The sequence below is a fragment of the Myiozetetes cayanensis genome, unplaced genomic scaffold, assembly GCF_022539395.1.
Source record: "Myiozetetes cayanensis isolate MyiCay16 unplaced genomic scaffold, myiCay2020 scf14, whole genome shotgun sequence".
In the NCBI taxonomy this organism is placed as follows: Eukaryota; Metazoa; Chordata; class Aves; order Passeriformes; family Tyrannidae; genus Myiozetetes; species Myiozetetes cayanensis.
The window spans coordinates 18,415,641-18,443,220 of record NW_026087048.1 but is presented as its reverse complement, the minus strand read 5'-3'; the positions used below and the strand labels follow the sequence as shown (position 1 = coordinate 18,443,220).

General features: G+C 40.9%; 1 protein-coding gene across 5 annotated transcripts in view; it reads left to right on the top strand.

Moving 5' to 3' along the window:
* The window catches only part of DENND4A (DENN domain containing 4A), a 47,018-nt gene that overhangs the window by 10,831 nt on the left and 8,607 nt on the right, over window positions 1–27,580 (top strand). For 3 of the 5 annotated variants that reach the window (XM_050309209.1, XM_050309208.1, XM_050309211.1), the window contains exons 3-24: window positions 1,958–2,290; window positions 2,873–3,122; window positions 4,104–4,173; window positions 5,270–5,439; window positions 6,128–6,369; window positions 7,468–7,534; window positions 10,069–10,127; window positions 10,760–10,904; window positions 11,478–11,653; window positions 13,435–13,535; window positions 14,639–14,857; window positions 15,096–15,241; window positions 18,007–18,140; window positions 18,997–19,132; window positions 19,614–19,820; window positions 19,911–20,039; window positions 20,265–20,406; window positions 22,164–22,283; window positions 23,650–23,790; window positions 24,441–25,540; window positions 26,341–26,551; window positions 27,439–27,536. In XM_050309209.1, the coding sequence (XP_050165166.1) occupies window positions 1,983–2,290; window positions 2,873–3,122; window positions 4,104–4,173; window positions 5,270–5,439; window positions 6,128–6,369; window positions 7,468–7,534; window positions 10,069–10,127; window positions 10,760–10,904; window positions 11,478–11,653; window positions 13,435–13,535; window positions 14,639–14,857; window positions 15,096–15,241; window positions 18,007–18,140; window positions 18,997–19,132; window positions 19,614–19,820; window positions 19,911–20,039; window positions 20,265–20,406; window positions 22,164–22,283; window positions 23,650–23,790; window positions 24,441–25,540; window positions 26,341–26,551; window positions 27,439–27,536 (4,371 nt within the window). In that variant the 5' untranslated portion in view covers window positions 1,958–1,982. The remainder of the gene's footprint in view (window positions 1–1,957; window positions 2,291–2,872; window positions 3,123–4,103; window positions 4,174–5,269; window positions 5,440–6,127; window positions 6,370–7,467; window positions 7,535–10,068; window positions 10,128–10,759; window positions 10,905–11,477; window positions 11,654–13,434; window positions 13,536–14,638; window positions 14,858–15,095; window positions 15,242–18,006; window positions 18,141–18,996; window positions 19,133–19,613; window positions 19,821–19,910; window positions 20,040–20,264; window positions 20,407–22,163; window positions 22,284–23,649; window positions 23,791–24,440; window positions 25,541–26,340; window positions 26,552–27,438; window positions 27,537–27,580) is intronic. The other 2 variants (XM_050309210.1, XM_050309212.1) reach the window with 1 other exon arrangement.

The window sequence follows — 27,580 nt, the reverse complement described above, 5'->3', positions numbered from 1 at the left end:
TTCATATATGCTGAGGAACATATTCCAGATGTTTTTGAAATAACTGAATTTAGGTTGATTTTGTGGCTGTGTTCTCTGTTCTCTCCAAACACAAGCTGAGCAGTTATTTTCAAACTGTTACTCTGCTGTATCTTGGTGATTGTTTCCCAGAAATCGTGTTCTGAGGTGTCCCACATTGCCTGTTAACCACAGAGAAAGAAAGAAAGGTTAGATAATTTGGGGGCTTTTTTCTTGGCATTTTCTTGAATGATGTAAATAACCTTAAACAAAAACTTCTACTCATTTCCTGGCAACTTCAGAAACTTGTTGAGTCACTCAGTCTAGCAAAACACAACCAACCTAGAGAGTCAGAGCAGGAAGAAGCTGGAATTGCCTCTCCTGCAGTGGTGGATGAGGTTGGTGGGGGTGATCAGGCACAGCCTGACATTCCTTCTCCTGGAGCGGGAACTGGGGCTGGGAATCTGAGACCAGCTTGAAACAATTTGATCACATGCACAATATCAATTAATATCAATTGATGACTTAATTTTCCTCATTATCAGTGAGTTTGATAAAGCTTAATACTCAACTACCTAGGCCAAAAAATAAAGGGAGCTAAAGCAAAGGGAATAAAGGTTCCATGAAAACTGAAGTCTTGGATCAACCACTCCAACTGTTTTAAATTCTGTTTGTTCAGTCTCTGAATGCCAGCAAGCTCTTGAAACTCCTGTGTGGTAACAGTTTCTCTTGCAACAAAATTTTGCACCCAAACAAAATTAATTTAACAAAAGGGAGTCTGAAATAGCTTGTCTGGTTTAAAAAGCCTGGAACTCGATGACAGTAAACTTCCTGAAGCTGCTTTAGCAAGATTCCAGCACATGTGAGTGACTGGGATAAACATTTTTAGCCCGTTTCTCAATACTCCATGAAACAGCATTTTCTTTATTTGCACAATGAAGCTATAAAATAAGAGAAATGTGAGTTTTAAATGACTCACAAAGGCATTCAGAAGTTTCTGACAAAGAGGAAACTGAACCTCCTGACATGTATGCCCTGCATTGCTTGTCTTCTCATCCCCAATAGATGTGTATCCTGAGCTGAAGTTAATTTACAACACTGGCAGCAAGCACTGCAAAAAATACTATACAGGAAGAGTTCATATGTAAAGAATTGTTTTATCAATGCATTCCAGGAACAAAGAATATAATTTCCCAACACAGTTTGGCTGGAACAGCAGGACTCTATTCCTTCTCATTCCAAAGAACTTCATGTGGTCTTGAATGTTTTTGTTTCACAGAGGTCTGTGCTCTATTGAAGTTGACTCAGTTTAAGTGTTTTGTATAAAAGCTGGTATGTCCCTGGCTGTGGATGAGCTGCCTGTCAAGGATCTGAGTCCCAAACCACTGTAAAATAAAATGGTATCAACTTATAGCCTGCAAAAATACTCTGTGAAGATCTGGCCTTGATATCCGATGTAAAATCTTATGGAGCAAGACAGCTGCAAATATTATAGCTTTAGAATCATCAAGACAGCCTTTGCATAGATGTTTAATGTTCAGGAAGGAAATTAATTGCAGATGAAGCCTTGGAGGATCCATTGCCATGGTGAGCTGAATGCAGTAATGGACTGGAGGCAGAACACACGAGAACTGCTTTTTGGCCCAGTCGTGACCTGTTTGCAAACCTTTGCACAGAATTTTGCTCTTACTGTTCCTGTTGTTCAGCTACTCCAGTAAGATAACACAAAGAGTCCGCTCTGGTTTTCCATTCCAAGATTTAAGAATTAACTCACAAGACTGTGGCTCAGAATCCCAAATTGGAAAGGGTGTGATTACAGATTAAAAGCATTACATGATCTGATGCTGGCTCTATTCCTTTTGTGTTTTTCTATTGTTTTTAAAAATAAACATCACCTTATTACTTCTAATATCTTCTAATTGCCTTCACAGACACTGACACCCCTTTCTTTCTTTCTCAGCAGTCACAACATCTTGTGATGGAAGATGGAAGACAAAGGGGCCCGTGTTGCCGACTACTTTGTCGTCGCAGGACTGACGGACATCTCCAAACCGCTGGAGGAGGAAATCCACTTCAACGACGCCTGCCATAAAATAGCCAAGCCAAAAGAGCCCATCACAGATGTAACAGTGCTTAACAAATCCCTGGGGGAGGAAGTTCCCCAGGGATACAAGTGCATAGATGTCACTCCCTCAGGCCTGTCTGCCGATCTCAACAACGGCAGCCTGGTAGGACCGCAGATATACCTTTGTTATCGCCGAGGAAGGGACAAACCCCCACTTACTGATTTGGGGTGAGTGGTTTTTCTGTTCCAGTGGGTGATTTTTACAGTTTTATTTGACTAATGAGCAGATAAGGCAGGTTTCTTGAAGTGCCATACAAGGCACTCTGAGCAGGAAGGTGTTTGTTGCCTTGAGCACACTGTAACCCAGTATGGTAGGGAAAAGGAGTGCTGAGTGGATTTTAATGACAGCTGTGATCCTTCATATTTTGGAGTTTTCAAAGCCATTTACAGTTTTCAGCGTATATATTTAGATTGGGATAAGATACTTAACCTATTTTAATACAGAGTGAAGAGAGGTGAGTTGTATGACATTCTTAGCATCAGGCAATGAATCTTTAGTTGACTTGAAAATAACAGTTTTGCAGTAAACAAAATGCTTAAAAGCAGCTATATGTGAGGAAAACTAGTATAGTTTTGCCATGAAGAATTTTTTGTTAGAGTGCAGCTTGATATAATGTGATCTGTAAAAATGTTCAGAGATGATATAAGAGCTACCAATAAATCAGTATTATTTGGTTACAGTTCTCAGTTGGTATTCAAAGCGCTTCAGAAACGTGCCTGCTGACTTTTTCCCCATCCCACTGTAACTAGGGTTTTATATGATGGGAAAGAGAGAGTGAAGCAAGGCTGTGAAATAATCCAGACCACTCCCTACGGCCGTCCTGCCAACATCAGCGGCAGCGCCTCGTCCCAGCGTGTCTTCCTCACCTACCGCAGGGCCGCCGAGAACATGACCCAGAACGCGCTGGCCGTCACAGACATCTGCATCATCATCCCCAGCAAGGGGGAGACCCCTCCACACACCTTCTGCAAGGTCGACAAGAACCTTAATAACAGCATGGTAAGATTCAGAATCCGCGCTCGGGGCCCTCGGTGATGGGGCGTCTGCGGAGTGTTTGTGGCAGCTCGCGGAGTACCCGGGGAAAAATTTTGAGGAGGGCTCTCCAGAGATAAAAAGCAAATACTGGAAGAGTTGGAGGATTGCATTCCTTTGCTGCTGCTTGGAACAAAGTATTTTTGGAAGCCTTGGAGCAAATGTTTTTAGTGCTGACTTGGAAATGCTGACTTCAGCAGCTTTGGATTGGTCCTTCAGAACCTGTTGTGCCACCGGAGGTTTTGCAGATGTGGCTGTTTCTGACACTGATTTTACTGGTGTCATGGGAATTCTGTATCTAACAACCAGTTTCTGTTTTGTTCTAAAGCTCTCCCATCACCTGCAATGTTGTTTTATAAATGTTCATCTCCTCAGTAGTTTCACAGACTTCTTATTTGAAGGAAGTTGCATGTGAGGTGATGTTGGAAGCTGTTGACTGCAAACCTGTTTAAACCCTTCACGTGGTTCCTGACCTGCCAAATTAATACACAAGTGTCACAGCACTTGGACTTGCAGAACCTAGTATTTGGGTGTCTCCTGGTCAAATTTGCAGCTGTATTTCCTGGCACTTGTAGTGTCCTCAGAAGTCGGTGTGTGAGGAGGATGTGCTGACTGCACTGCAAGTAGGATCATGTTAGAAAGATCATGGTAATTGATTTGTGCTTGTTTTTCAGTAAATGCCTGTAGGCACTGACAAATGGATTTCTCAGTTCTACCAGTCCCTGTATTGACTGGGTTATGGAAGTGCTGTCCTATGGAAATGGTTACATCTGTGTTCCCTCTCAGGGTGCTGGTCTTTTCTGTCCCGTGGCTTTCCAGTCTTTATTTTCATGTCCAGAAAGTGAGAACTTAAAATTATTAACAGTGTGAGCTTTTCCTCCACTCTTTTATATTATGTCCTTTTGTTATATTTCATCACTCAATCCAATAATTTCTTTTATTTTACAGTGGGGCTCAGCAGTATATTTATGTTACAAAAAGTCTGTGGCAAAAACCAACACCATATCATATAAAGCTGGTACGTAACTGCTGTTTAGCTTTTCCTTACCTTCAGCTCAGGATGTAAAGGCTCATTTGTAATGTAATACATTTTGGATTGAAGAATTCTTGGACACTGTCTTGCCATTATTGAAAAGGGAGTCTTTCCCTAAGGAATTCTTTTAAAACAGTGTCCTAAATTAAACCTTAGAAATATGTATCATGACTGTTTTATTTCAGAATTTTCTTTTTAATGGGAAGCTCTCCTCTGTTTCTGTTGCTGGGAACTGTCTCTTAAGGATGTGTGTGTATATATATATATGTATATATGCAGAAGAAAATACCACAAAAATTATTTACTGCATTTGCAAATTGCAAATTTGATTGACCACTTTTTTTAAGAAACATTCTGAAGAATCCTGTAGACTTCCACATTGCCCTGAGCCTCAATGGCACTGAGCTCTTTAAGGATTTTTGGATTGCATATCATGTTTATTTTGTTGTTTTATTTAGAAGACAGAATTAGATTTGCTGTGACTGATGAAATGTGTTGGGTTTTCATTTTTGGGGGTTTTTTAAACCCTGATTTTGTTTGCATGCAAGTCACGAGCATGATTCAGATCTAAGCTTTAATTCACTTATATCCCTTTGAGATGCTGCTCTCTGTAAACAACAACAGTATAATAAATCCTACTGATACTTAAAAAAAATCTAATATTTAACATATATATATTTCTCAGGGAACTTTTGTTGGCATAATTGAAAACATCAGTCTTATTTCTCAATTACTCACGGTAGCGTTTTTTAAACTGGACTTTAAATCTTTACTTGTGCTGATGATGAATGTGAACTATTACAATAGAACAGCTGAGATGCACAAAGCCTGCAAACAGGGAAAGATAAAGTAGTTATGGATAGTTCCTCAAATGGAAAGTAGGATTTCAGTCCAGTGCTTTAGTCAGGTGTGGCAGCACCTGCCCTTTCCAGCTCTTCCCTAATTTACAACTTCACTGATCTTCTCAAGCTGCTGTAGGCTCATAGGTGAACTTTCTGGGCATTGTTTTGTGGAATGAGCTATTCAAAATCTCCTTCTGCTGTTCCTTCCATAACTGCCTCTCTGCACCTTCCCTTTCTAGGTTTGATATGCAGATACCCTGAAGAAGATTATGAATCATTCCCATTACCAGAATCTGTGCCTCTTTTTTGTCTGCCTATGGGTGCAACCATTGAATGTTGGCCATCAAACAGTAAATACCCCCTCCCAGTTTTTTCTACCTTTGTACTAACTGGAGCTTCTGCAGAAAAGGTACTTTGTAAGCTGAAAAAAAAAAAGTTAATAATTTAATTTAAAAAGTGTGGTTGTTCATCTGTTCGGGTTTATGATAAGGAACGTTTTCAGAGGCAAACTTGAACCTGTTCATTTGGGCTTCAATCAGAGGCTACTGTAAAGGGTGACTTGCATTTATTTCAGGGCTGGACTGTTGCTCATAAACTCCTTTGCTTTGCAGTCCTGTTAGCCTGTGAAACTGGAGAGCTGTAAAATTTGACTGCATATACATGCAAGTATTCTATTTTTATTGCAAGCATGGAAACGACCTGGCATGTACATACTTGTTCTAAAAAGTAAATTGGATGTCAGGGAATACTGCTTTGAGTTGCATACAAAGGATTCCTAAAATAGCTCTGAAGGCAATTGTAGGAGCAGTTGACTGTAGTTGTACTCTCCATAATCATTATTTTTCTCTCCCTTAAATAGTTTCAAAAATTACCCTTCCTCATATGACTTTAAGTGTTTTAAATAATTAATAGACAGTCTGGATTTTCACAGCCATAAGAATATTCTGGGATAAATTGCTTCAAAAGATGATGCATTAATTCAGCTTTTCAAGCAGTCCCACAGACTTGATTTTTCCTTGTGTGTGTCTGGGCTTTGTCAGATTGATTTGAGGGTGGAGGTTGAATCCCTGCCCCCAAACCCCTGGTGTTTTTTGCAGGTCTATGGTGCTGCTATCCAGTTTTATGAACTGTATCCTGAAGAGAACCTCACAGAGAAACAAAGATCTCAGCTGGGCTTGGCAGCTGCTGCTGAGGGCAAGTCAGACACGTGCAGGACAGTGCAGACAAACAAGTGCATCTGCCTGCTGTCCCACTGGCCTTTCTTCGATGCTTTCAAGAAGTTCCTCACCTTCCTGTATCGTTACTCCATTTCTGGGCCACACGTCCTCCCCATTGAAAAGTGAGTCCCTTCCAGAATTCATGATGCTCTTTGCAGTTGATGAGAGCTCTTTTTTATTCTATATTTCCTGTTATACTCCTTTACTTTAGTCATCAATGGAATGGTTTCACAAAGTGAAACACTTCTCTCCTGTGATTGAATGTATCTTTGGCTATTTCCTGAAAAACTCTAGGTTTTTATTTGTGATTTAAGGGCCTGCAGAGGTCTCTGAAAGCTGTTTTAATTAGCTTTGCACCCTTTAGCCATAGGAGGAGCAAGATTATAAATCCTTTCTTAATCTTGCACCCATCAAGTCAGGAGAACTAAATCCGTAGGTTTGCATTTTTTCAAACGCCCATTTGTAGTGTAATGAGAGATGATAAAGCAGATTGAATATTTTGCACAAGTAATTCTCTTCTGTTCGTGATAAATAAAACCAATTTCCTTCTCACATTTTAAAATGCAGTGGAAGCCCTCCCACCCCACAAGTGGTCGATAGCTGGAGTTGATGTGTAACACCGTTTAACATTTCTGGGCTAAAGTAACATTTTAATGCACCAGATTTCAAATACACCACTTGCTTTCCTCTTTTATTACGTGGCAGTCTCTTTTCTGCTTAAACTTCAAGATTAGCTTTTATGAGGTTTAAGTATTTCTTGTGGTTGTTGATCCCTTTCATTATTCCACTTTGCATCACTGCAAGATTCTAAGAGTGTAAACTTCCAGTGATGAAGATGAAGGGTTTTGTTTTGGTTTTTTGGTTTTTTTTTTTAAGCTGAGGGTTTTGGGGGTTTTGAGTTTTGTGAATGAATAAAATGAGAAGTAAGTATAAGAAATGCTCAATTTTGATTTTTATGGATTTATTGGTGCATTCCAATTTGTATTCTGAAAGATAATCTGGCCTCTCATTTTGGTTTTCACCAGGAGAAAAATAGGTTTTTTAAAGGTCAGAATATCCCATTAGGGTTTAAGTGTTGGGTTTTTTTGCTCTGTTTTTTGCATGAGTATGATCCATTTCTTTTATATAATAATTTCTCTTCCTGGAAAAATTTTTGTCTTGTGGTAAAGCAGTTTAGCTTAATTTCTAGTAAATCACTATTTTTTTTTCTTTTCCTCTAGACACATTTCCCATTTCATGCATAAAGTTCCTTTTCCATCCCCTCAGAGGCCAAGAATTCTAGTTCAGGTAAGTGTAATTTTCTTTAATAACTGTGTCTTAAGGGAAGGTAAAACAGCTGGTGAACAGGTTAGTGAATGGAAAATGTAGCTTTTATTTCCAATTTTTTTTTGTTCTGGGTCTGTTTTCTCCCTAAATTCATAAACTTAACAGTGAGAAATCTGTAAAAATTTTGTTTCCAGTTTCAGAGTTTAGTGAATTATTACAAGTTCAGTGAGCTTAGAGCTTAATTTTTTTTCAGAGTGTATGGAAATTAATGAGAAACTATTCAAAGTCAGCATCTGCTCTGACCTTGCAGTAGCTTTTGAACTGTTTTCTTCTAGCTAGTGTAGGGAGGCTGAGTGGAAAGTAAATAAATCAAAAAATGCATTCACATTCAATGAAATATTTGTACCAGGAAACGCTAAACACTTATTTACAGAGACTAAAATTGAGTTTAGAGAAAAGCATTTCATTTTTTTTGCCTGAAGTTTTAGGGAACCCTGTCAGATTATTCGTGGGTGTATATCCCAGACCTGGATTCAAGTGGTGTGAAATGATGTCTGTTATACCTTATTTTCACTGTATTTTGTACATCAAATCAGTACAACTGTGGTAGCTGATAGTACAGATGGAAAACACGCTGCTTTTCCAGTGGGCAGTGGTGGTTGAGGTCTGTGAGTGAACACTCCCTTCCAGCTGCTTCCAGTGTGAGTTGTGTTTGAAACAGCACTGGATAAAAAAACCGGATCATACCTAAGATTTTCCCCCAAACTAGTGTGGGAAATGGCTGCACTATTGAAAATTGCAAGCTTTTAGGACACTATTTCATGGGAGAAATGCAGTTTCTTTCTGAAGTTTGTTAATTAAAGCATGATAGTGTTGTGTTAAACAATTCTGCAATGTCTGTAGAATGTCTTGCAGGTTCCTGTATATAATGTGCTTTCTGAAAATGAGGCCTGGTGTATTTTAGTAACTGTGTGTGCCAGGCTGGCTGTGTAACCCATCCTTAGATCCTGCTTAGCATCTGTTACAACTGAGGGAGAGCTTGGCACGTCTGTGACTTTTTAAAGTTTCCAAGAAATCAGAGCCATCAGGAAAACACTCCGGAACGGTCCCATTTTGCAGCTGCCCTTGTTGATAGGGCTCCTTCTGACCTGAAATCTGCTGGACTCTGCTCTCCATGTCCTACATCCCCTTATTGCACAGATGTTCCCGTGCTAATGACACTCTCACAATCTGCAGATTTGAAGAGCACACGGAATAAATGTTTCTCCCTCTGGAGAATGGGGGCAATAAGTGACCCTTCTGCCTGAGGGAGACGTGCTCTTCAAATAGAGCTTTAATTGTGTTTATCTGCCTGTGCTGAGGCACTGCAGTCAGAGGACATCAGGCTGATGCTTCTTTTCTGGGAGTAGTTTATGAAGGTTGCCTCAGGCTGAAAAATGAGTCCTTTGAATTCTTCCACTGAACAGGCTAATGGTGCTGGTGGTCACAAGGTGACTCACTGGGAGACAAATCCAGCACGTGGAGTGGTGTGGCCATCCTCATCTGTCAGGGAGGTGGGATGGTGCAGCAGCCTTTGTCAGCTCTATGAAAAACATGCAGGGAAGCAGCATTGCAGGGACTCCTTAATTCCAGTTAATGTTTGGGGAGTCTGCAGGCACAGCCCTGGTGACTGAGAGCTTCTAGGTCATCAGCCTTGCCTTCTGCTATCTGGTCACCTGCAGTGGGTCTGAGGTGAAACAAAAATGAAACGTTCCTCTAAAAGTTGTCAGAACTTGTGCAGCTTAGTTGTAAAAGTTACAACTTACTAAGTTACTGCTTTTATGCAATAAAAAATATAGGTTCTGTTACCTTGGATTTCCTGTGGCTGAAAACATCAGCCGGGCTTTGATAAACTGATTGTGTGTCGATGGTGTTGTACCGATGAGTCTTCCCAGGCACGCTGAATATATATGTGAATATATGATTGTGCTTCATGTCATGTCATGTAAGAAAGAGCTGGGAATTCACAGGTTCTTTGTCTTGGATCTTCAGCTGATGCAAATTTTAAAGATTCTGTCAGAGCTGAGCAGTCTCTACCAGTCAAGAGCCTGATTCTCATGTCTTCTGAAAAAGATGACTTTATGACCTGCCACCTCTCCCCTGCATGAATTTTTATCCATCTCTTTTCCCCTAAATCCGGAATGAATCCCCCCCCCAGCCCCTAAAAAGCTGTGTCTGAACTCTGGGTCCTCACTGCCCTTAAAACACAGAAGGCTTCATTTGTCAGCAGTTCATATATTCAGTTTTCTGCAGCATTAGCTGCTGTAAAGTCCTCTGTGTGAATATGCAATATTTTCACTTCAGACCAAGAAAGGAAGATTGTGCTTTACCCAGTTCTTACTAAAAGATCCTGATGCACATCATTGCACAGCACTTCTTACAGTGCTGTACAGCTGGGATGTGCAAGGTTCAGCTTCATTGAGATGATTTTTAAGTGTTCTTTCTTGCAGTTGTGTGATTTCCAAGAAATATTTCCAAAGTTCAGAATAAACATATATTTTAAAATCTTTCTCCAGCTGTCTCCACACGATAACCTGATCCTCAGCCAACCTGTGTCATCACCCCTCCCACTGAGGCAAGTAGCAGTATCTTCTGTAAATTGTGAGAAGTGTTCTGATTTATGTCTTGGAAGAGGTTTGGTGCTTTGGGTTGCAGTTGTGTGAATGAGCTCACCTTGTCTGGAGCCTTTGGAAGGTGGTGTTCCTGGAGTTCATTCAGATTACACCTGACAAGGATACATTCCTAATTAATGATACATGGGAGGTTTGTTCAAATAACTGTAGTGGTTCTTGGGGTAGAATATAAATTATTAGATCCACTTTTCAGGAGTTGGTGCCTGGGCTCCCAGGGTAGTGCAGCTTTTGGATTGCAAGGGAATTCAAGAGTTCTGTGACTGTCCTAACCTTCATGTCTCGGTGCAGGAGAATGATTAATGGAAGACATGTTGTCTCCCTGTAAATTGCTTCTCAAAGAGAAAAACCATCATTCATGTGTCCTGAAAATAGTCCCCATGGTTAAAGAGTCTCAAGGAATTCTGGTTACTCTTGGGAAGTGACCATTCCTCACTCAACTGCGAAGTGTGCCAAGTAATCTTCTTTAAAAGGAAATATTTGCAGATTTGCACTTACTTTGTTACTGAACATTTCCTTTTTTCTTGTGCCTCGTAACTCACCAGCGTGTTTGTGTTGTGTTCATCTCCTGTAACAGTGGAGGCAAGTTTTCTACACTACTTCAGAATCTGGGACCTGAGAATGCAGTGACTCTGCTCGTGTTTGCTGTGACAGAACATAAAATCCTCATCCACTCCCTGCGACCTTCTGTCCTCACCAGTGTCACAGAGGCATTAGTCTCTGTAAGTGCTGCCTTTTAGTCATGTACCTGCAGATGGAAAAATGAAAGGGTTTGAGATAAAATCTGGTACTTGGAGTAGTGCTGTGAGCCTTCAAGGTTGCTTGAAAATAAAAGATCACTGAAGAGAAAAAATGAATGTTGCTAGTGATATCCTGCAGAGACAGAAGAGAAAGAGGAACTTGAAAAGTTCAACTTGAAAGAGTTGTTGGTTCTTTGTATGTAAATATTGTAAATAATTGTTGTGTTTGGTCATCACAATGCACTTAGTGTGAGTTCTGATTTTCCCAACTAGCACTGTATTATCTCCTGTGGAATTTGAAATGCACATCGTTTTTCTGCCTGTCATTACTAAGCAACGCTTTGCAGTCTCTGCTGTGCAATCTGCTATCCTGAAGAGCTTTTCTCAATGAATTTTAGATAAATGAGAGCATTTTTTATTTAATAATCTGCATCAGGATGCTCAGTAAGAATTACCTGCCATGTGAAATGACGTTGAGGTTGATGCAGCGTGGTTTGCACTTGCACAGACCGTATCACACCTGTCTAACCTGTGCTCTTGTCTCTGTTTTCCAAGATGATATTCCCTTTCCACTGGCCCTGCCCCTACATCCCTCTCTGTCCCCTGGCACTGGCAGATGTGTTAAGTGCCCCCTGCCCCTTCATAGTGGGAATTGATTCAAGATACTTTGACCTCTATGACCCCCCTCCAGATGTGAGCTGTGTTGACCTGGACACCAACACAATTTCTCAGTAAGTATTTAGCAATCAACTATTTCTCTTCAGGGTTAATATTTTTTGCTTCCTGTTTTCAGAGACAAAAAGTAGCCTTTTGGAGGGTTGTTTCTTCTTTTAAACCTCTGAACTTCCTAATGTATCATCCCTCTTGAAATGAGCATGCTGGAGATGGTGTCTCCTGTTCAGCACAGCAGAGTGGAGGTCTGATCATGGCACGTTATTGCCTTTTATTTTATTCCATTAAACTCTTACTGCACACATTAGCACTTTTCCTGGATTAACCATATTGTGTCTCACTTGATTGTCCCTGGAGGAGAATTTTCATTTCTCGTGATCAGCTTTCTCAGTGTTGAAGTTCTGATCTCTTCTTTTGGGCATCTGCTTGAAAATTATAACAATTAAATCATATTCCATATGAAACACAGGAACTTCACGTTGAGAATTAAGAGATGTGAACTGTCACGGGTGAGAGAGTCTTAATTAAGCCTTAAAATCATGCCATCATTACCAAACTGAAATAACAGTATTATAATATCACTTGCTCATAACTGTGAGGAGTACTGCATTTTCCTGTAACACTAATTAATCTGCTATCTAAATTACTGGTAAGGGACAGCAGTGCACTGTCAAAACCACTGGGAAACATTCCATTGTTATGGTATTCCAAGCAAAGAATTATTACCTTGTGTTGAAGTGATACAAAAAAAGACAAGATTCTAATACACCCAAATTAATTAAACTTGTCATTTCAGGATTAGACTGTTACTCCAGTGTAGTGTGAATATATTCAGTGTATACTTGGTGTAACATCTCAAACTCACCATCCTCCTCTTGGTAGCAGATTTTCAACATTACTGCGCCAAACTCTAAACTTTGTCTTCCTGAATTTTCTTACTTGTGGCTTTATTTTTGCTTCAGCAGTTGTGTGTGGATTTAGAGAAGGTTCCATGCATTAGGTGTTTGTCAGGTGAAATTTTGTGAAGGATTGTTGATGTAGTTGTTGTGCTGTTGATGTAGCAGTTCTGCTCTGAAGTTTTTAGGAACCAGTTCAAACTAGGCTGGGATGATTTTGGCTTTGTTACTTTTTCTTTAAGAGGAACATGTTTGTGCATTTCTTCTGGTGTTAGTCTAATTAACTGCATATTCACTAGTTGAAAATAATTTATTTCTAGTTATTGTTTTCATTCTACTTTTAGCTGATTTTTCTGTGCATTTTCTTAGAACATGTTAATTCTGATTTCATCATAGGGAAAAAAGTATCAATCAGATGTTTACAACTTTTGGAGCTTTATAACTTAAAGGATCATGAGACTTCCTGGTGCTCTCTTGACAAAGAACATTGGAACTTTTTTATCATGATAATGATGTGATTAAATCCAAATCTATATGCACTAAACAGAAGGCAGTTACCAGATCAGAATAATTTTGGGTTACTTCAAGTGTTCCAGTCACTCTCTCCATGCAATTTAAGTAATTACAGCTCAGATCATGGCGTGAGTGGGGGTTGCTGATGCAGTGACAGGGGATTAATACCATTAATCCATCTTTTGTGAGTTGTAACTGGCCTGATTTCCATGCTGGAGTGTGGCAGTGTAATGATCATCCTGAAATATGGGGCATTGTTGGGTGGCTCTGATCCATCCTCCACATGGTAAATCAAATTTGACTGGGTTAGTTGGTTTTCAGTCCTGTTTTAATGGAGTAAATTTGGTATAATCTCCCATTTCTCTGATGGGGTGGAATATTCTCTGAACACATTCCAGTGTACCCTCATACTTTGGTTTTTTCCTTTCCAGAACCGGAGACAAGAAAACTATTGCATGGAAGATCCTACCAAAGAAACCTTGTAAAAACCTGATGAACACTTTAAATACTTTATATCAGCAACTGGCAGAATGTGAGTAGGAAAGTACAGTAGTCAGGTTTCTGTTGGATATGTTGATAGAATCCTCAAACGTTGCAGAGTGAGGTTTATTGAACCTCGATGTGAGAAGCAGAAAAATGGATAGAAGTGATGTTAATGAAATTCATTAAAATGAAACGCTCCTTTTAAAGGCTTTTGATACCTCCTTGGCTGCTGAGGCCACTGGAATTGAGTTGTGTCCTGATTAGAATGTACAAACCCAGGAGTTTGTTGGGATGTGCTGCACAAGGAAGGGTAACTGATAGCTGATGAAAATTACCTGTTGCTTAAAAATTTTGATGTATTTTTTTGTGAGGCCTTTCTGCTCAAAAAATTTAAACCTTATGTTCTCTATGTAAAAATAGAGTGGCAGGCAGTGATCTTAAAATTCTTATTGCAGAGTAGGTTGCTTAAACGTGCTCTCAGTGCAAGGTTGGCTGTAATTATGTGTAAATGTGGAGAGACAGTGATGAAACCATCCTTGCACCTTGCTGGGACATTACTGGAATGTTCCCATACTGTGTGTGTAGCTTTGAAAGTCTTAGCTTTGAAATGTTCATACAAGTACCTGAATTGAAGAATAAGAGATTTTTCTGGAGCTTTTTTAAGAAAGCTTTCTCTCTGTTGCAGCATTTGCAGTGGGATGTGTTTTAATGGCTCCACTTTGCATCTGGGTGGTGTTTTTCGGGGTATATAAGTATTTGATGTGCATTATCTGCTCTTTGGGAGCACTTTGAGATGGAGGGCACTGTTGAAGAAACCTAAGTAACACATCCCAACTATATATTTGGCCTAAAATATGTTTCTTTAATCAGCTCTTGTATAGATTTTCACATGTTTTTACAACCAGCTTTCTTAGAGGGCTTTTTAAAGCTCTGTTGCTGTAGTAATTACAAGAGAAGTATATCCTGCTTTGCTGTTACATCAGTTACATAAAGTCAAGCAGAATCCATTGTTGCATATCATGAGTGAATTGGCACATATTTTAATCTAGTCTAAAATTAATGGGGCTCAGTAATCAGTGATTTGAGTAAGATAATATTTTTTACCAATGTTGGGAGGGGAAGGAAACCATTATAATGTTGTTCTGCTCACAGTGCAACAGCGACCAAGAGAAGATGCGTTAATGGAATTGGCAATGAATGACTATGATTTCAGTTCTGGGAAGAAGCTGCATCTGTTGGATTTGGAGATCCAGGAAGCATTTCTGTGTTTCATGGCTTCAATCCTGAAAGGTTACAGGTCCTATCTCAGGCCAATAACAGAGGCACCCTCAGAAACAGCCACGGATGCAAGTTCCCTCTTTGAACTGCAAGGTGAGAAGCTACAAACTCGGTTTGTGTGTATTAATTTATCATTTTAGATTCTCTCTGACATAAAGAACAAAAAACATTTACGTGTTGGTGTTGGAAATGAGGGTGAAAATGTAAGTGCAGACAAAATGGAGTGGCAAAGATTGCAGAGAGGTTCTTGCTCACGAGTGGAATTTATGCTGGCTTTTTGGGCAGCTCTTCTGTTCTGGGCATTCTGACTTGCTTGTGATTTACTTCACAGGTTTCCTCAAGAGTCGGGACCGTTCCCATCAGAAGTTTTACACCCTGATGACCAAAACCCAGATGTTCATCCGCTTCATCGAGGAGTGTTCCTTTGTCAGCGACAAGGACGCCAGCCTGGCCTTCTTTGATGACTGTGTGGATAAAGTGAGTCCTGGGAACTTCTACTGCTGCTTACATGACAAGCAGAATGTATTTGAAGTGCAAGTCTGGTTATATTTTTCCTTTTACTTCCTTTCTTCTACTCCCTCTACCCTTCCACTGTCCTTGTGTGTCGGGCTTTGTTTCATTTTCTGCCTCAAATTCCTGACTGTAAATAAAATGCGAGAACAAATCAGAGGTGTTGATTTTCACATAAATGTAAGCTTCTGAAATACTGTCCCATGGTGAGAAGTGCAGGAAGAAGAGCTGAACTGAAACCCACAATCATTTTATATCCCTGTTTTAATGAATATTACAAGAAATTCCACACCCAGTTGGCACCTCACAGGCTACCTGTACGACTGTTGTGGGGCACTGCTCTTTAAACAGAGTGCAGTTATCTGGGGGTTCCTGGAAAGTAGGTCACCTGCTGTTTGTTCCACAGGAATTAATACTGAAGACTGATAACTGCTATTTACAGTTCATATTTATGGATATCTTTAAGGTAGAAGTGCAGAAGAGCTGTTTTGAAGAGAAATCTGAAAGAAGTAAAGTTTGAGGGAGATGTAAAAGCATAATCTAATGCTGTTTAATGCTCTTCAAGGCTTCTGCTACTCTCAGTATTTTAGTAGGAGTAGTTCTCAAAACTCTGCTTTCCAGTTCTGCAGCATGACTTGCAGGAATTCATGCGTTATAAATTGAATTAATTGCAAACATTTCTGTGATGTGGAGTCATTTATCCTATAGCTCAATTAGAAACTCTCCAACGTGCAGTGCTTGCTTTGCTGTGCCACTTTGGGCTTAAAAAACACAAAGTCTCCTGGACAGAAACACCCCAGTGACTGAACCACTGAGCTGTGCTTGGTTCCCATCGTGCTGCAGTTCAGTTCTCTGACCAGAGTTAAAAAGGACTTTTATTCAGAATGCAATGAGTTTTTAAGTGTCAGATTCTACCTGTTACATTTTGGTTTGCAGAATGGTTCATGAGGGTGCTGACTTTGATACCCTCACTGAAATTATCTTGTCTGGGCATTCAAACTGCTCTTCCAAAACAAAACAAAATGATGCTTAGGTTGGTGCTGGCACTGTGAGAGTGCACATAACCTGTGGAGCTCTTGGGGCTTCCAGCTTTTCTGAAGGTTAAATGGCCATTCTTACAGCTGAAACAGAGACTTGTCTGCTCCAGTGCCACTTATTTTGCTCCTTGATGCCCTGGACAACTTCTTACCACCATAAAAACCTGCTCAGGGCAGTGCTGGGAGGAGAAGTTTTACTGGAAGTGCTTGTACTTCCCCAACTTCTGTTTGTGGCACTGAGAACTTAATTCAGTTTTATTTAAGGGCCAACTGCTCCTGTGCCAGTGGTAACTGGGGGGCAGCTGAGGCACTGGCAGTACTGGGCATTTACAATTGCTTGTGAAACCAGGTTTTCACTGATATGAGAGCTCCCCTGGAGGATTTCTTTGAACAGCGATATATTTGCTTCATCTTCCCTTTCCTGCTTCTTCTTAATTCCTCTTATTTCTGATACTCTGCTTCCCAGTACCAACAGGAGCTTTAGCCAAGACCAGATACCCAAACTGAATCATTCCAATAAAGTCAGTGTTTATTTATGTATTAATGCCTTTCCCTGGGTGACCCAGGACCTGGCAGGGTAGGATGAAGGAATGATGTCATGGGTTGGAAGGTGATACAACACTTTTCTCATGGGCAGTTACAGACCACTGGGTTGAGACAAATTTCATGTACTGTGAAATGAGTTATCTGTGAAATATCATCTAAACTCTGCCTCAGATAATTTGGAAGAATAGTTTAAGCTGAAGAGTAATCTGTTCTCTGTGTTATTTGGTCCTGGACAGCAGCAGCAGAGATTGTAATTGTAATGGATTACCCATTTTGCTGACTGAAAGAGCCGGGGTAATTGTCTCACAAGTTTTCATTTTCCCAGGAATTCAAAAATTACCTCAATTCCATACATATTTAAGCTACTGGCTGGATTATATTTCACTGGTGAGACTTGTTAGCTGTGAGGTTTTTACATCCTTAGAAGTATTTAAATTGCCAGGCAAGGTTTGGTTTATTGCTGCTTCTCAGCAGCCATATGTTCTTCCTCCTTGGCTGCTTCAATTTGTTAATACTTTCCATCTGTCTCACGCAGCAAAATGTGTAATTAAGGACACCTCTTTGTATGTTTATCAAACTTTAAATATTCAAGAATTTTACTGAAACTACTTGATCTGTTTGCACCTCACTGAAGGAGATAACTGTGGAAAATGCTGCTTCTTGTACATTAATTCTCTGTTGCCAAACTCTTAAGGCATGAAAAACACGCATTCTTGGATTCCACAGGTTGCTTATTCATTTCTTTGAAACAATTTACCATTTGGCTGTAGTTTGGTTACCATTTAAATTAGAAAACCAAAGTTACATCCACCCCCCTTTAATTTTAGTAAGGTCACAGGTTTTTATTCCCTCATCTCTCTGAAAGCATGTGTATTTGTGCAGTCTCTGCAAACAATTAAGACATTAATGACCCTGTAAGTGCCTGCAGTTGCTGCAGGTGGTGTGTGTAGATTCTGTGCACATCACACAATCGGGTAAGGCTTGGTGGTGTTCTCAGTGGTTAAAACAGGCTAGAAAATAGCTCTTGAAAATAGATTTGAAGTTACTGCTGCGGTTGGAAACATAGTTCTAGACATTGATTTGGGAGAATTGCTGAGAACTGTCAGTTCAGATGCATCCTAAACCCTGGGTTGTGGGTCCCTCCCGCAGGTGGACGCGGACAGGAGCGGGGAGACGCGGCTGATCGAGCTGGACGAGTCCTACAAGAGCGAGCACACGGTGTTCATCACCCCCCCCGAGATCCCCCCCCTGCCCAACGGGGAGGAGCACCCTCTGCAGTACAGGTGAGCTCAGCTCACAGCAGGGTGCTGCCCAAAGTCCTGACAGCTGCCCTTTGGAGAGTGGAGTTTCTTGTTTTTTGTGACAATTTTTCCCATCCCTCTGTGTTGCTCAGGTAAAAACGTGTTTGTAAGGTGCCTGGTGTGCAGGCTCTTTTGGAGTTGTGATTTTGGGTGTGGACACGTGGAAGCAGCCATGATAAAGCTGGCTGTGTGACCACAGTACTTGGTGCTGGCTGGTGACACCTCTTAAGCTTGATACTGAAATAATTGGAGCCATTCTGTTGGGTTGCTTCTACTGTTGATGGTGATACAACCTGCAGATGCTCTGTGGAAAGAGAGTACCTGTCACAGAATCACTGAAAACTGGTGTTACTAATTCAGTAATTGTGTCAAATGGGTTTGGCTGTTAGTTTCCTTATTAATTCTGAGAAACATTCTCATATCTAATCTTACTTAATATTTGAGATAGTTTGGTATTGTTCATATTGATTTTTATAAGCCTCTCTCGTGTGATGCTCGCTAGGGACTAAGCCACACAGATTATTTTCTTTTCTTAACTAGAATCAATACTAATGCATTTGACACATTAATTAAAGAAAATACTATGACAGCAAATGTATTTATCAATTTAAGTTGCTTATGCTGAACAACAGGTTCAGAGGCTGACTGTGCAGGCATATGAAATCATGCAGAGGGATCAGTAAACCACTCTGTCAGCAGTGTCTTTAAAGGTTTGCTTGAGTGTTTTCTAATTCCTGTGAAGCTTCTGGGGCAACTGTGATTGATTTCCTTTGCTATTATATGACATGTTTGCTTTGGGGTTGACTTACAGGCCTGAAGTGTTGTATTTCTTTTACAGCTATAATGGATTTCCAGTCCTGAAACTAGAGCTGTTTGAACGACCTGAAGGGTTTCTCACAGCACCCAATAACAAACTGTCCTCAAAAGCCAGCAGCCCCAACAGCCCCTCTCCAATGTTCAGGAGAACTAAACAGGTACTTGCAGGTATTCTTGGAGCATGAGGTGCTTTGGGAAGGGCCAGGTTGAGTGTGGCTGTGAATCCTGACTGGTTCTTCACTGGTTCAGTGGCTGCAGGGTCACTGTGCTGATTGTTCTTTGGATGTTTAACTGTACCTCTTGTCTGCACCATATCCCACAGGGCCCCTGCTCACACTGCCACCTGCCAACTGTAGGGCTTCCACATCTACTTCTTTTCACTTTCCAGGGCTTGAAGAGGGGCTCTAAATTTCAAAGTAATGGTCAGAAATGTAAAGAAATGCAAGATTTTAACACTGGAATATTGCAAAGCAACTGTTTTGTTATCACTGACTCTGCTTTCATTCTTTTCTTGCTTTGACTACTTTGTTGTATTAATATTGCATTTAGGTATAATAAATGCTACGTGTTTGGTTTTCAACAAGTAAGTTTGTGTCTTGGATATAGAAACAAAGACAAATAATCTGTGTTTCTTTCCAGGAAATCAAATCTGCACACAAGATTGCCAAGAAGTACTCGTCCATCCCCCAGATGTGGTCCAGGTGTTTGCTGCGTCACTGCTACGGCCTTTGGTTCATCTGCCTGCCTGCCTACGTCAAAGTCTGCCACTCCAAAGTCAGGGCTCTGAGAACTGCCTATGATGTGCTGCAGAAAATGCACACCAAAAAAATAGACCCACCTGATGAGGTAAAACCGAGTCAAGCCCCCCCAAAATCCCAGAGGGAGCCCCGTGGGTTCCGCTGAGGGGAACGCGCGCTTGACTCGCTGTCGTTCCAGGTGTGCTACCGGGTCCTCATGCAGCTCTGCGGGCAGTATGGGCAGCCTGTGCTGGCTGTCAGGGTGCTCTTTGAGATGCAGAAGGCTGGCATTGACCCCAATGCCATCACTTACGGCTACTACAATAAGGTGAGAGGTTTTTGGGGGTGGAATATGTGGTTTTATCCAGGCAAATAGAAGAGAGGAAAATAAGGGAGCGGTTCAGGTGTCGATCCTGTCAATTGTAGTAATGGGAGGAAAGACACGACAGGTTAATTGTGTGATCTTTGTGGGCATAGATACCTACTGTAGAACTGTAACTCGGTTTGAAATTTAGGTTAATGACTTTATCTGGCTTTGATGTTTCCAAACTAGGCTGTTCTGGAGAGCACCTGGCCTTCCAGCAATCGAGGGGGCTACTTCCTGTGGATGAAAATCCGGAATGTTGTCTTAGGAATAGCACAGTTTAAAAAAGCATTGAAAAAGCTGCCAGCCAGCACTGCACATACACACCCTGGTAGAGTATTCACATCCTTCTTTTTTTTTTCTATCTGTGCTGATAAGAAAGTTATTCCAAAAATCTTCCGGTTGTGAATTTGATAAAACTGTTTTAGAGAAAAAACAGCAATTCCTGCATAATTGTTAGGAAAGTCTCTTCTTTTTGTCTTTGAATCTGAAAGTTTCCTATTTATTTCTTGTGTCAGCTGTTCAGGAGACAATATGAACATAAATAATTATCCAAATTCATACAATAACCACTCTCATAACTGGCAGAACTTCTGTCCAGCCTTGCTTTTTTTTTTGTTTTTCCCTTTTTTGATCTAAGAGGCAACTAGAACTAGTCCTTGAGTTGGCAGTACTGTTTGCAGGTTCTATGTACCAACTGCAGTGATAATTTTTATTTTTATCTAGAATATAATACAATACAGCATCTGAGGCTTTCCTTTTCCTTCCAGTAAAGATTTCCATGATGTGAACATCAAATGGTTCTGTGGCCATGCCTCTATTTTATCTCTTTCATAGGTGCTGCTTTCTGTGGTGTTTATAACTTACTGCCAGTAAAGCAAGATAATACCTTGTAAACTACCAGCAATACAGTTTAGTTGTGGTTGACCTTGGAAGGCCTTTACAGCATCCACATAGAAATGGATAAAAATCATCTGACTCATCTTTCAGAGTCCCTCAGTGATTCCAAACGTGTGCAGATAAATCTGTGCCCTGACAAACAGAACAGATATGATGGCCTTATGGCAAGATTATTTCTCTTAGACCCCAGAGGCTTCAGTCCTACTTCTGGCTCTGTCATTAACCTTCTGGATGACCTTGAGCAGATTTGCTTTATTTCTGCCTGTTCTTGGTGAAGGTGACCTTCCTCATAAACCACTTTTTTGACACCCAACCATGCAAGAGCTTAGCAGTGCTGGTTGCAACTCGGACCACGTAAAACAAGCAAGTGTAATTAGTCCTTGCCTGGGTAAACTTCCACTTATGTAATTAATACTCTTTGCTTTTGACATCACCTGATTTTTCGAGATGACTTCGCCTGAAAGCACATAGGTAGAATGAGTGCTGACTCCTCAGGCAAGCCCAAAAACTGCTCCTTAAATTCCAGAATATTTTGCTATCCTTACAATAGCACCAAGGTTTTTACCCCCTCTGCAGAGATTCACAGCAGCATCTGTAGGGAAATGAAGGGGAGAAGCCACTCAGGCTATATTGGTCATACCTGGGGCAGTGTTTTGCCTTAAGAATGACCCCATAAATGTTTTGAATATTTGCAGGGGTTATTTTTGGGTGATGCTGGGTTTATTTTAATCTCGTTTTGCATACAAGCTCGTGGTTGCTCAGCATTGTTTCAGATTTTTTTTTTTTTTTGCTTTCTAGAATAAACCCATGAGAATTAAATGCATTAACTATGCTAAAATCAAACAATGTTTAGATGCCTCTTAGAGTTCTCCAAAAGATGTGACATTTTGATCAAATAAACCAGGCAACAGAATCAAAGCCAAGCAGTGTTTTAGTTCAGTATTTAATCAGAAATGTTGCCAATTACCCTTTAATTTCATCCTGTAAAGCATCACTTCAATGTTTATACTGTGAAAGTAAGCCAGTCCTTTTTATCTTTTTTTATGTGGTGAAATGTTCACTGTTAATTAGAATGTACTTGATAAGAGGCCTTTGAATTGCTGTGGATATTCAATTTATTCTGTTTAACAACGTCCCAGTATTAAATAGCATAATTGTCTTTATTCTGCCATCACCCTGCTATGATAGGGGGACTTTCAGACACTGGCAGTAACACACCATCCAGAGAAGAAGCCAAGCAAGGGAAAACTTGTCTTCAAGACATCCAAGAACAAAAGGAGGACAAGAGAGAGAGTGACTCCAGTTCTTGTATGTATCTTGTGAATGCAGATATCTGTTCATTTGGGATAAATAGGGATTTCAGCAAGAGCTAAGTGGGACAGCTGATTTTCTACACTGATTTTCTACCCATTTATACCCTGCCTTAAGTTCTTTCTCTAAATGTGATTTTCTGGATGTCTGATGGTTTCACTTTGAAAATTACAGTTCTTTTTTTTTTTCTCCCCTCTGTTTGAAATAAGTGATAATGGCCCCAGAAAGGCCTAATGATAATTATAGCCTAATGTTTTTGTCTTTTAAGAAAATTAAATTGCTTTAGAGGCATGATCTGTAGAAAAGCCTTTTCTGTCACTCTGTTTTCTTTATAAATCCCATAAGAGGAGAACAGCTGAGTTTTTGAAAGTCTGAGAGATCTAAATTACCCAACTCCTTGGAATGCTCAGAATTCAGGAGATGCATCAGGAATGAGAAAGGGGTTCTTTTCTTCAGGTTTTACATCTGCTGCTCCTGATCCCCTCAACTGCAGTTGAGCAGCATCAATTTTATACAAGCATATAACAGATCAGATTGTGGGGTGAAAATGTATAAGTACTGCAGATTCCCATATATATTCATTGAAAATACTCTTCTTAATAAATGTTCCCCTAGTAATATAACAGCTTAAATTTTCTAGTGTGCTTTCCCCTACTACTTGAGTTAACCATCCCATTGTCAAGTGGTGCAAAAGTATGAGGAAAATAAGGAATTAGTAGAGTTATTTCAGTTTGCTTGAAAAGCTGTCTTACCCACGATCATGATAACATACATGTAAGATTACAAACAAGTTATTTAGGTTTAATAAAACTCCTGAGGGCACAGGAAGTGTGAATTCTGATGAAACTTGTATTACTTTTAGCCATAATTAGGATGTTCGTGGCTCTTTATAGTAATATGATGTGCTGGAAGTGTTTTGCACTTTTGGATACAACTTGATAATGTTTAAATTGCTTGAAATGCTTTAGAGAAGTGATTCTCTCTTTTGAGAGTCACCAGCAACAGAATTTTGTCTTTCCTGTCTAAAAGAGGTAAATGTAAATACATTTGCTTCAGTTGCCTTGTGTGGTCACATGAGGGGGTGATGAGATGAACAAAGGTGGTCTTAATCTCCACAACCACCTCAAATCTTGGTGTGATTTCTGGGCTCTGTGTAGAGGAGCAGATGGAACTTCCAGTGACAAAAGTCACGCTGGGAATTAAATACCTAAAGAGCAGAGGTGAAAACCTCTGCCCGAGCAGGATCAGCTGGTGCATCCCGGGATGGTGCAGCGTGCTACCTCCTCATCCTGATGGGTGAGGGGAACTTGGGACTGGGGACCAGTGGGTTTGGTTGCCCAGAACTGTTCTTTCCTGTGTGCAGTGTCTGAGGTGGAGAGCACCAAGGGCAGTGGTGACTGCCTGCCCAAGCTGAACTACCACAGCTCCAGCCAGGACAAAGCCGCTTCCAGCATCGTGCGGCTCAACGGCACCGTTGACAATCCCAGGGCAGAGGGGAGCAGGGGTGAGTGGAGGGGAAATATCTGGGTTCTTGTGGGCAGTTTTGTGTGTATATTTAACTTCTAAAGAGCTCTTGAGTGGTGAGGCTGAGTTGTGTTGTCCCCTAAATGTACAGTGTTTTATTGGTGTGGTAGCAGTGGCTGGTGGAACCTGGGGGAGGGAGTTTGTTCCACTCACCATATGTTGTGTCGGGAAGATGTGTCTGAATATTCTTCATTTCCAGATTTATTTCTGGTTTGCTCTGTTATTTTTGCTGTAGTTAACATCTGCTTTAAAAAATCCCAAAATCTTGTTGTTCTCTTACAACCTCCAGCAACTCATAAATTCCTTCAGCATGGAAAAGAGGTTTCTGTGCAGTGCAATTAAAAGAAACTTGGAGGTGTTTCCACAAGTCTTCTTGATGGTGTCTCTCAGATTACTCTTGGCTTGTGTGCTTTATTCACTCTTAAATGCTTTATTGTCTCTGTCCCTTCCTAAAAGTTGTGACCATGGTCAGCTCAGCATTTCAACCCCCAGCACAATAAGTACGTAGTGAATTCCATCTCTGTGTTTAGAAAATGTTTGAAAGATGAGGCAAATTTGCATTCCTTTGTACTTTTGTTCAGTTTTCTTGTATGGCAACAAATAGAGCACCTTGTTTCATCTGTTTTTCAGAGGGTTCTGTGGGATTGCTGTTCACATCATCTTTTGAGGATGCCAATGAAGCAGAAGTTATAAAAAGTAAATCCTTAAGGAAGAGACATAAAAGTGCAGTAGAGCCTGATTTAAGGGAGATCCCGTGGGAAAGCAGGAGCAGGACCCTGAGTGGGGATGGCCTGGTGGGACTCATGATGAACAGAATCAATCAGGAAGCAAACCCTGGAGAAATGGTTGAAAAACTGGGAGCTGATGCCAAAATCCTGTCCAGTGCATTACAGAAAAGCATAAGGCCAAAAACTCTAAATATCAGAAGTTCTTCTTTAGGATCTAAGAGAGAAAGCCTGGAGAAAGAATCCAGCGACGAAGATGCAGCTTTTGATTGCAGTTTCACAGATAAAACAGAGTCTCCTGTTATCTTTGACCTGGAAGACCTGGATGCAGAACCAGAAACACCCACAGCACCTGCAGTGAAATCCTGCAGTGAGAAATCCAGAAGGCTGCAGAGGAAAAGCAGCTTCCCAGTGAAGCCAGTTGAAAAGACAGATGTTGAAACTGGCTTTGACCCACTGTCTCTGCTGGTTGCTGAGACAGAGCAGCAGAAAGAGGAGGAGGAGGAGGAGGATGATAGAAGTGTTTCCACTCCCTCTGCAAGGAGAGATTTGGCTGAGGAGATCGTGATGTACATGAACAACATGAGCAGCCCTCTGTCCAGTCGTGCCCCCAGCATTGAGCTGCAGAAACCCTGCGATGACAGAAATGCAAATAAGAAGAGCCCCACAATTATCCAGCCTTGTAGGAGGTCCAGCCTTCCCCCAAACTCCCCAAGGCCACCCAGTCTTACCAAATCCAAGAGTTACCAGGCAAAACATGAAGAAAGGCCAAGGGACAGGCTCTGGTCCTCCCCAGCTTATTCCCCAAACAGTCCAGCCAGGGAGCAGCCCCAGGACACAACCAGTGCATTAACACTGGTGTCATCACCCTCCTTCAACTTGGACACTCTGTTAACACCCAAGTTTGATGTCCTAAAAAGCAGCATGTTTTCTGCTGGAAAAGGGGTTGCAGAGAAAGCAAGCAAGTGGTACTCCAAGTTTGCAATGTATGCTGCATCCTCAAAGGTAAACGTTTGTGACATAAGTTGCTGTAAATTAAGGAAAAAACTTTGTGAAGCTCTAATCACTGACTCTTATCTGATAAATCCCCCACTTGAATGACATGTATCTTTATAAACTATGTACGCTGAGTTGTTTTAACCACTTTCATTTACCAGGACCCTAATTTTATTGTCCTGAATAAAACTTTAGTCTACCCTGGGTTTTGAGTGTATTTTTAATGAGAAAACATAAGTCTACATTAATATGTTGACAGAATGAAGACTGCTCTGCATCTCCTTCTTAACCTAAAGCAAGCCCACTTAAAATAAACAGTACTGGTTTTAAGTTCTTATTACTTTTATTAGAAGAGGAAATCTGCTTGGATTGATTGCCAGAGAGATTTAGGACTAGTTTTGATCTGAGGTCATTTGTCAGAATGTTCTTTGTTGCTGCCAATTCAACCCAAAACTTGTTTTGTTCCCATTCCTTGGGAATGAAGAGGGGCACAGTTGCCTTGCCCATCCTAATGTGTTCCTGTAGCTGCTGATAACTTTTATAGCAACAGTGGGAAAAAATTACAGGATTAAAATTATTACATTTCCACTTATTATGAGAATCTTTAAAAAAACTCTCATGTAGCTGTTTAACCCAGAGTGAAACTTGCCTTGTCTGCCATCAGTTCTGAACACAGATCTGGGATTTTTCAGGGAGGGAGGTTCATGCCTTGAATGTACCGAGACAAAGAAGGCTGCCCCTTTTTTTTTTTCAGGAATATTTTTACTTTCCATTCATTTTCTCAGTGGAATTCTGTTTTCTTCTCTCAGGATCAAAATTCGGACCGAGCAAGTGTTTCATCTCTTGGAGCTCTGGACTCAGAATCTACTTCTCTCACTGATGAAGATGTCTGCAATGATTTTGAAAGTGCTTCCCCTCAGGAGAATGCCACACCAGAAATTAAGGGAATTGGCCTCAGCAGGACGAGCCTGGAAAGCTCAGCTTCCCACGATGGCTCAGCTAAACAGTTTGACCAGTGTGGTAAGAGGAGCTTTTGCCTTGCATTCATCAATCTGTGACAAAACAAAAATACTCCAATTTTAGAAGTTGCTCTTCCATAACTCAGAGTTTGGGATCATCCCAGTGATTAGTCCTTTCTGTGGAAAGAGTGAATTTTTCCTTTCCTACCTGCAAACTATTACTCATACAGATATGTCCATATCTATGGATTTTCTTACTGTAGAACCTTGGTTTGGGTTTTCTTCTGGAATAACTTGTACAAATCCTGTTTCTGGATGCTACATCTATGCAAATAGGAGCCCTTTGGAGCTGTTTCTCTGACAGACTGTGTAGATTCTTTTCCCTGACCTGTGCTGGATAACTGGTCGTGACTGTGGGATCAGTGTGTGTGCTGCTCATCGTTAAGGGGTACAATGTGTTTATGTGGGGTACAGTGGGATGAGAGGGAGATCTGTGTACTGAAATCCCTCAACTTTGCACTTAGAAGAGCCTGCCTGGATTTGGCTTCCCAGTTTGTGGGAGATGATGGATTGGAGGCTGAGGGGAGCCTGGCTGTGCCAAAGAGAAGGATCAGGGATGCCTGCAGTCACAGACAGCACCTCTTACCCTTCCCTGGTTTTTGTCCACACAGAAAGTGTGGGTATGAATTACTTACAACTTGTTACCAAGCCACCAACTGTTGTTGTCAGAGAAAGCTGAGCATATGGAAGTTGTGTGTTGGTAGCTTTTATTTTTGCCTGGGTTGGTGCTGGGCAGATGGCGGCCCCACACGCCGCGGGGCTCACGAGTAAATCGAGTTTGTTGTCTTCCATCACACATTTTAGAGCTGCTGCATTGTTTGGGCAGAAAAACAAGTTGCTAAAATTGCATTTTCTGAAATAACTAATACTTTGGGTTTCTTCTGTTAGCAGGCTCTCTCTCCAAGTTCCCTTTACCTGACAAATCAGAGTTGATATCTTCTTGCAGTACAAGCAGTACCAGCGTGTTCCAGAACTACGCCATGGAGGTACAGGGTGGTTTATTGATTTTAATTGATACACTAAAAGCATG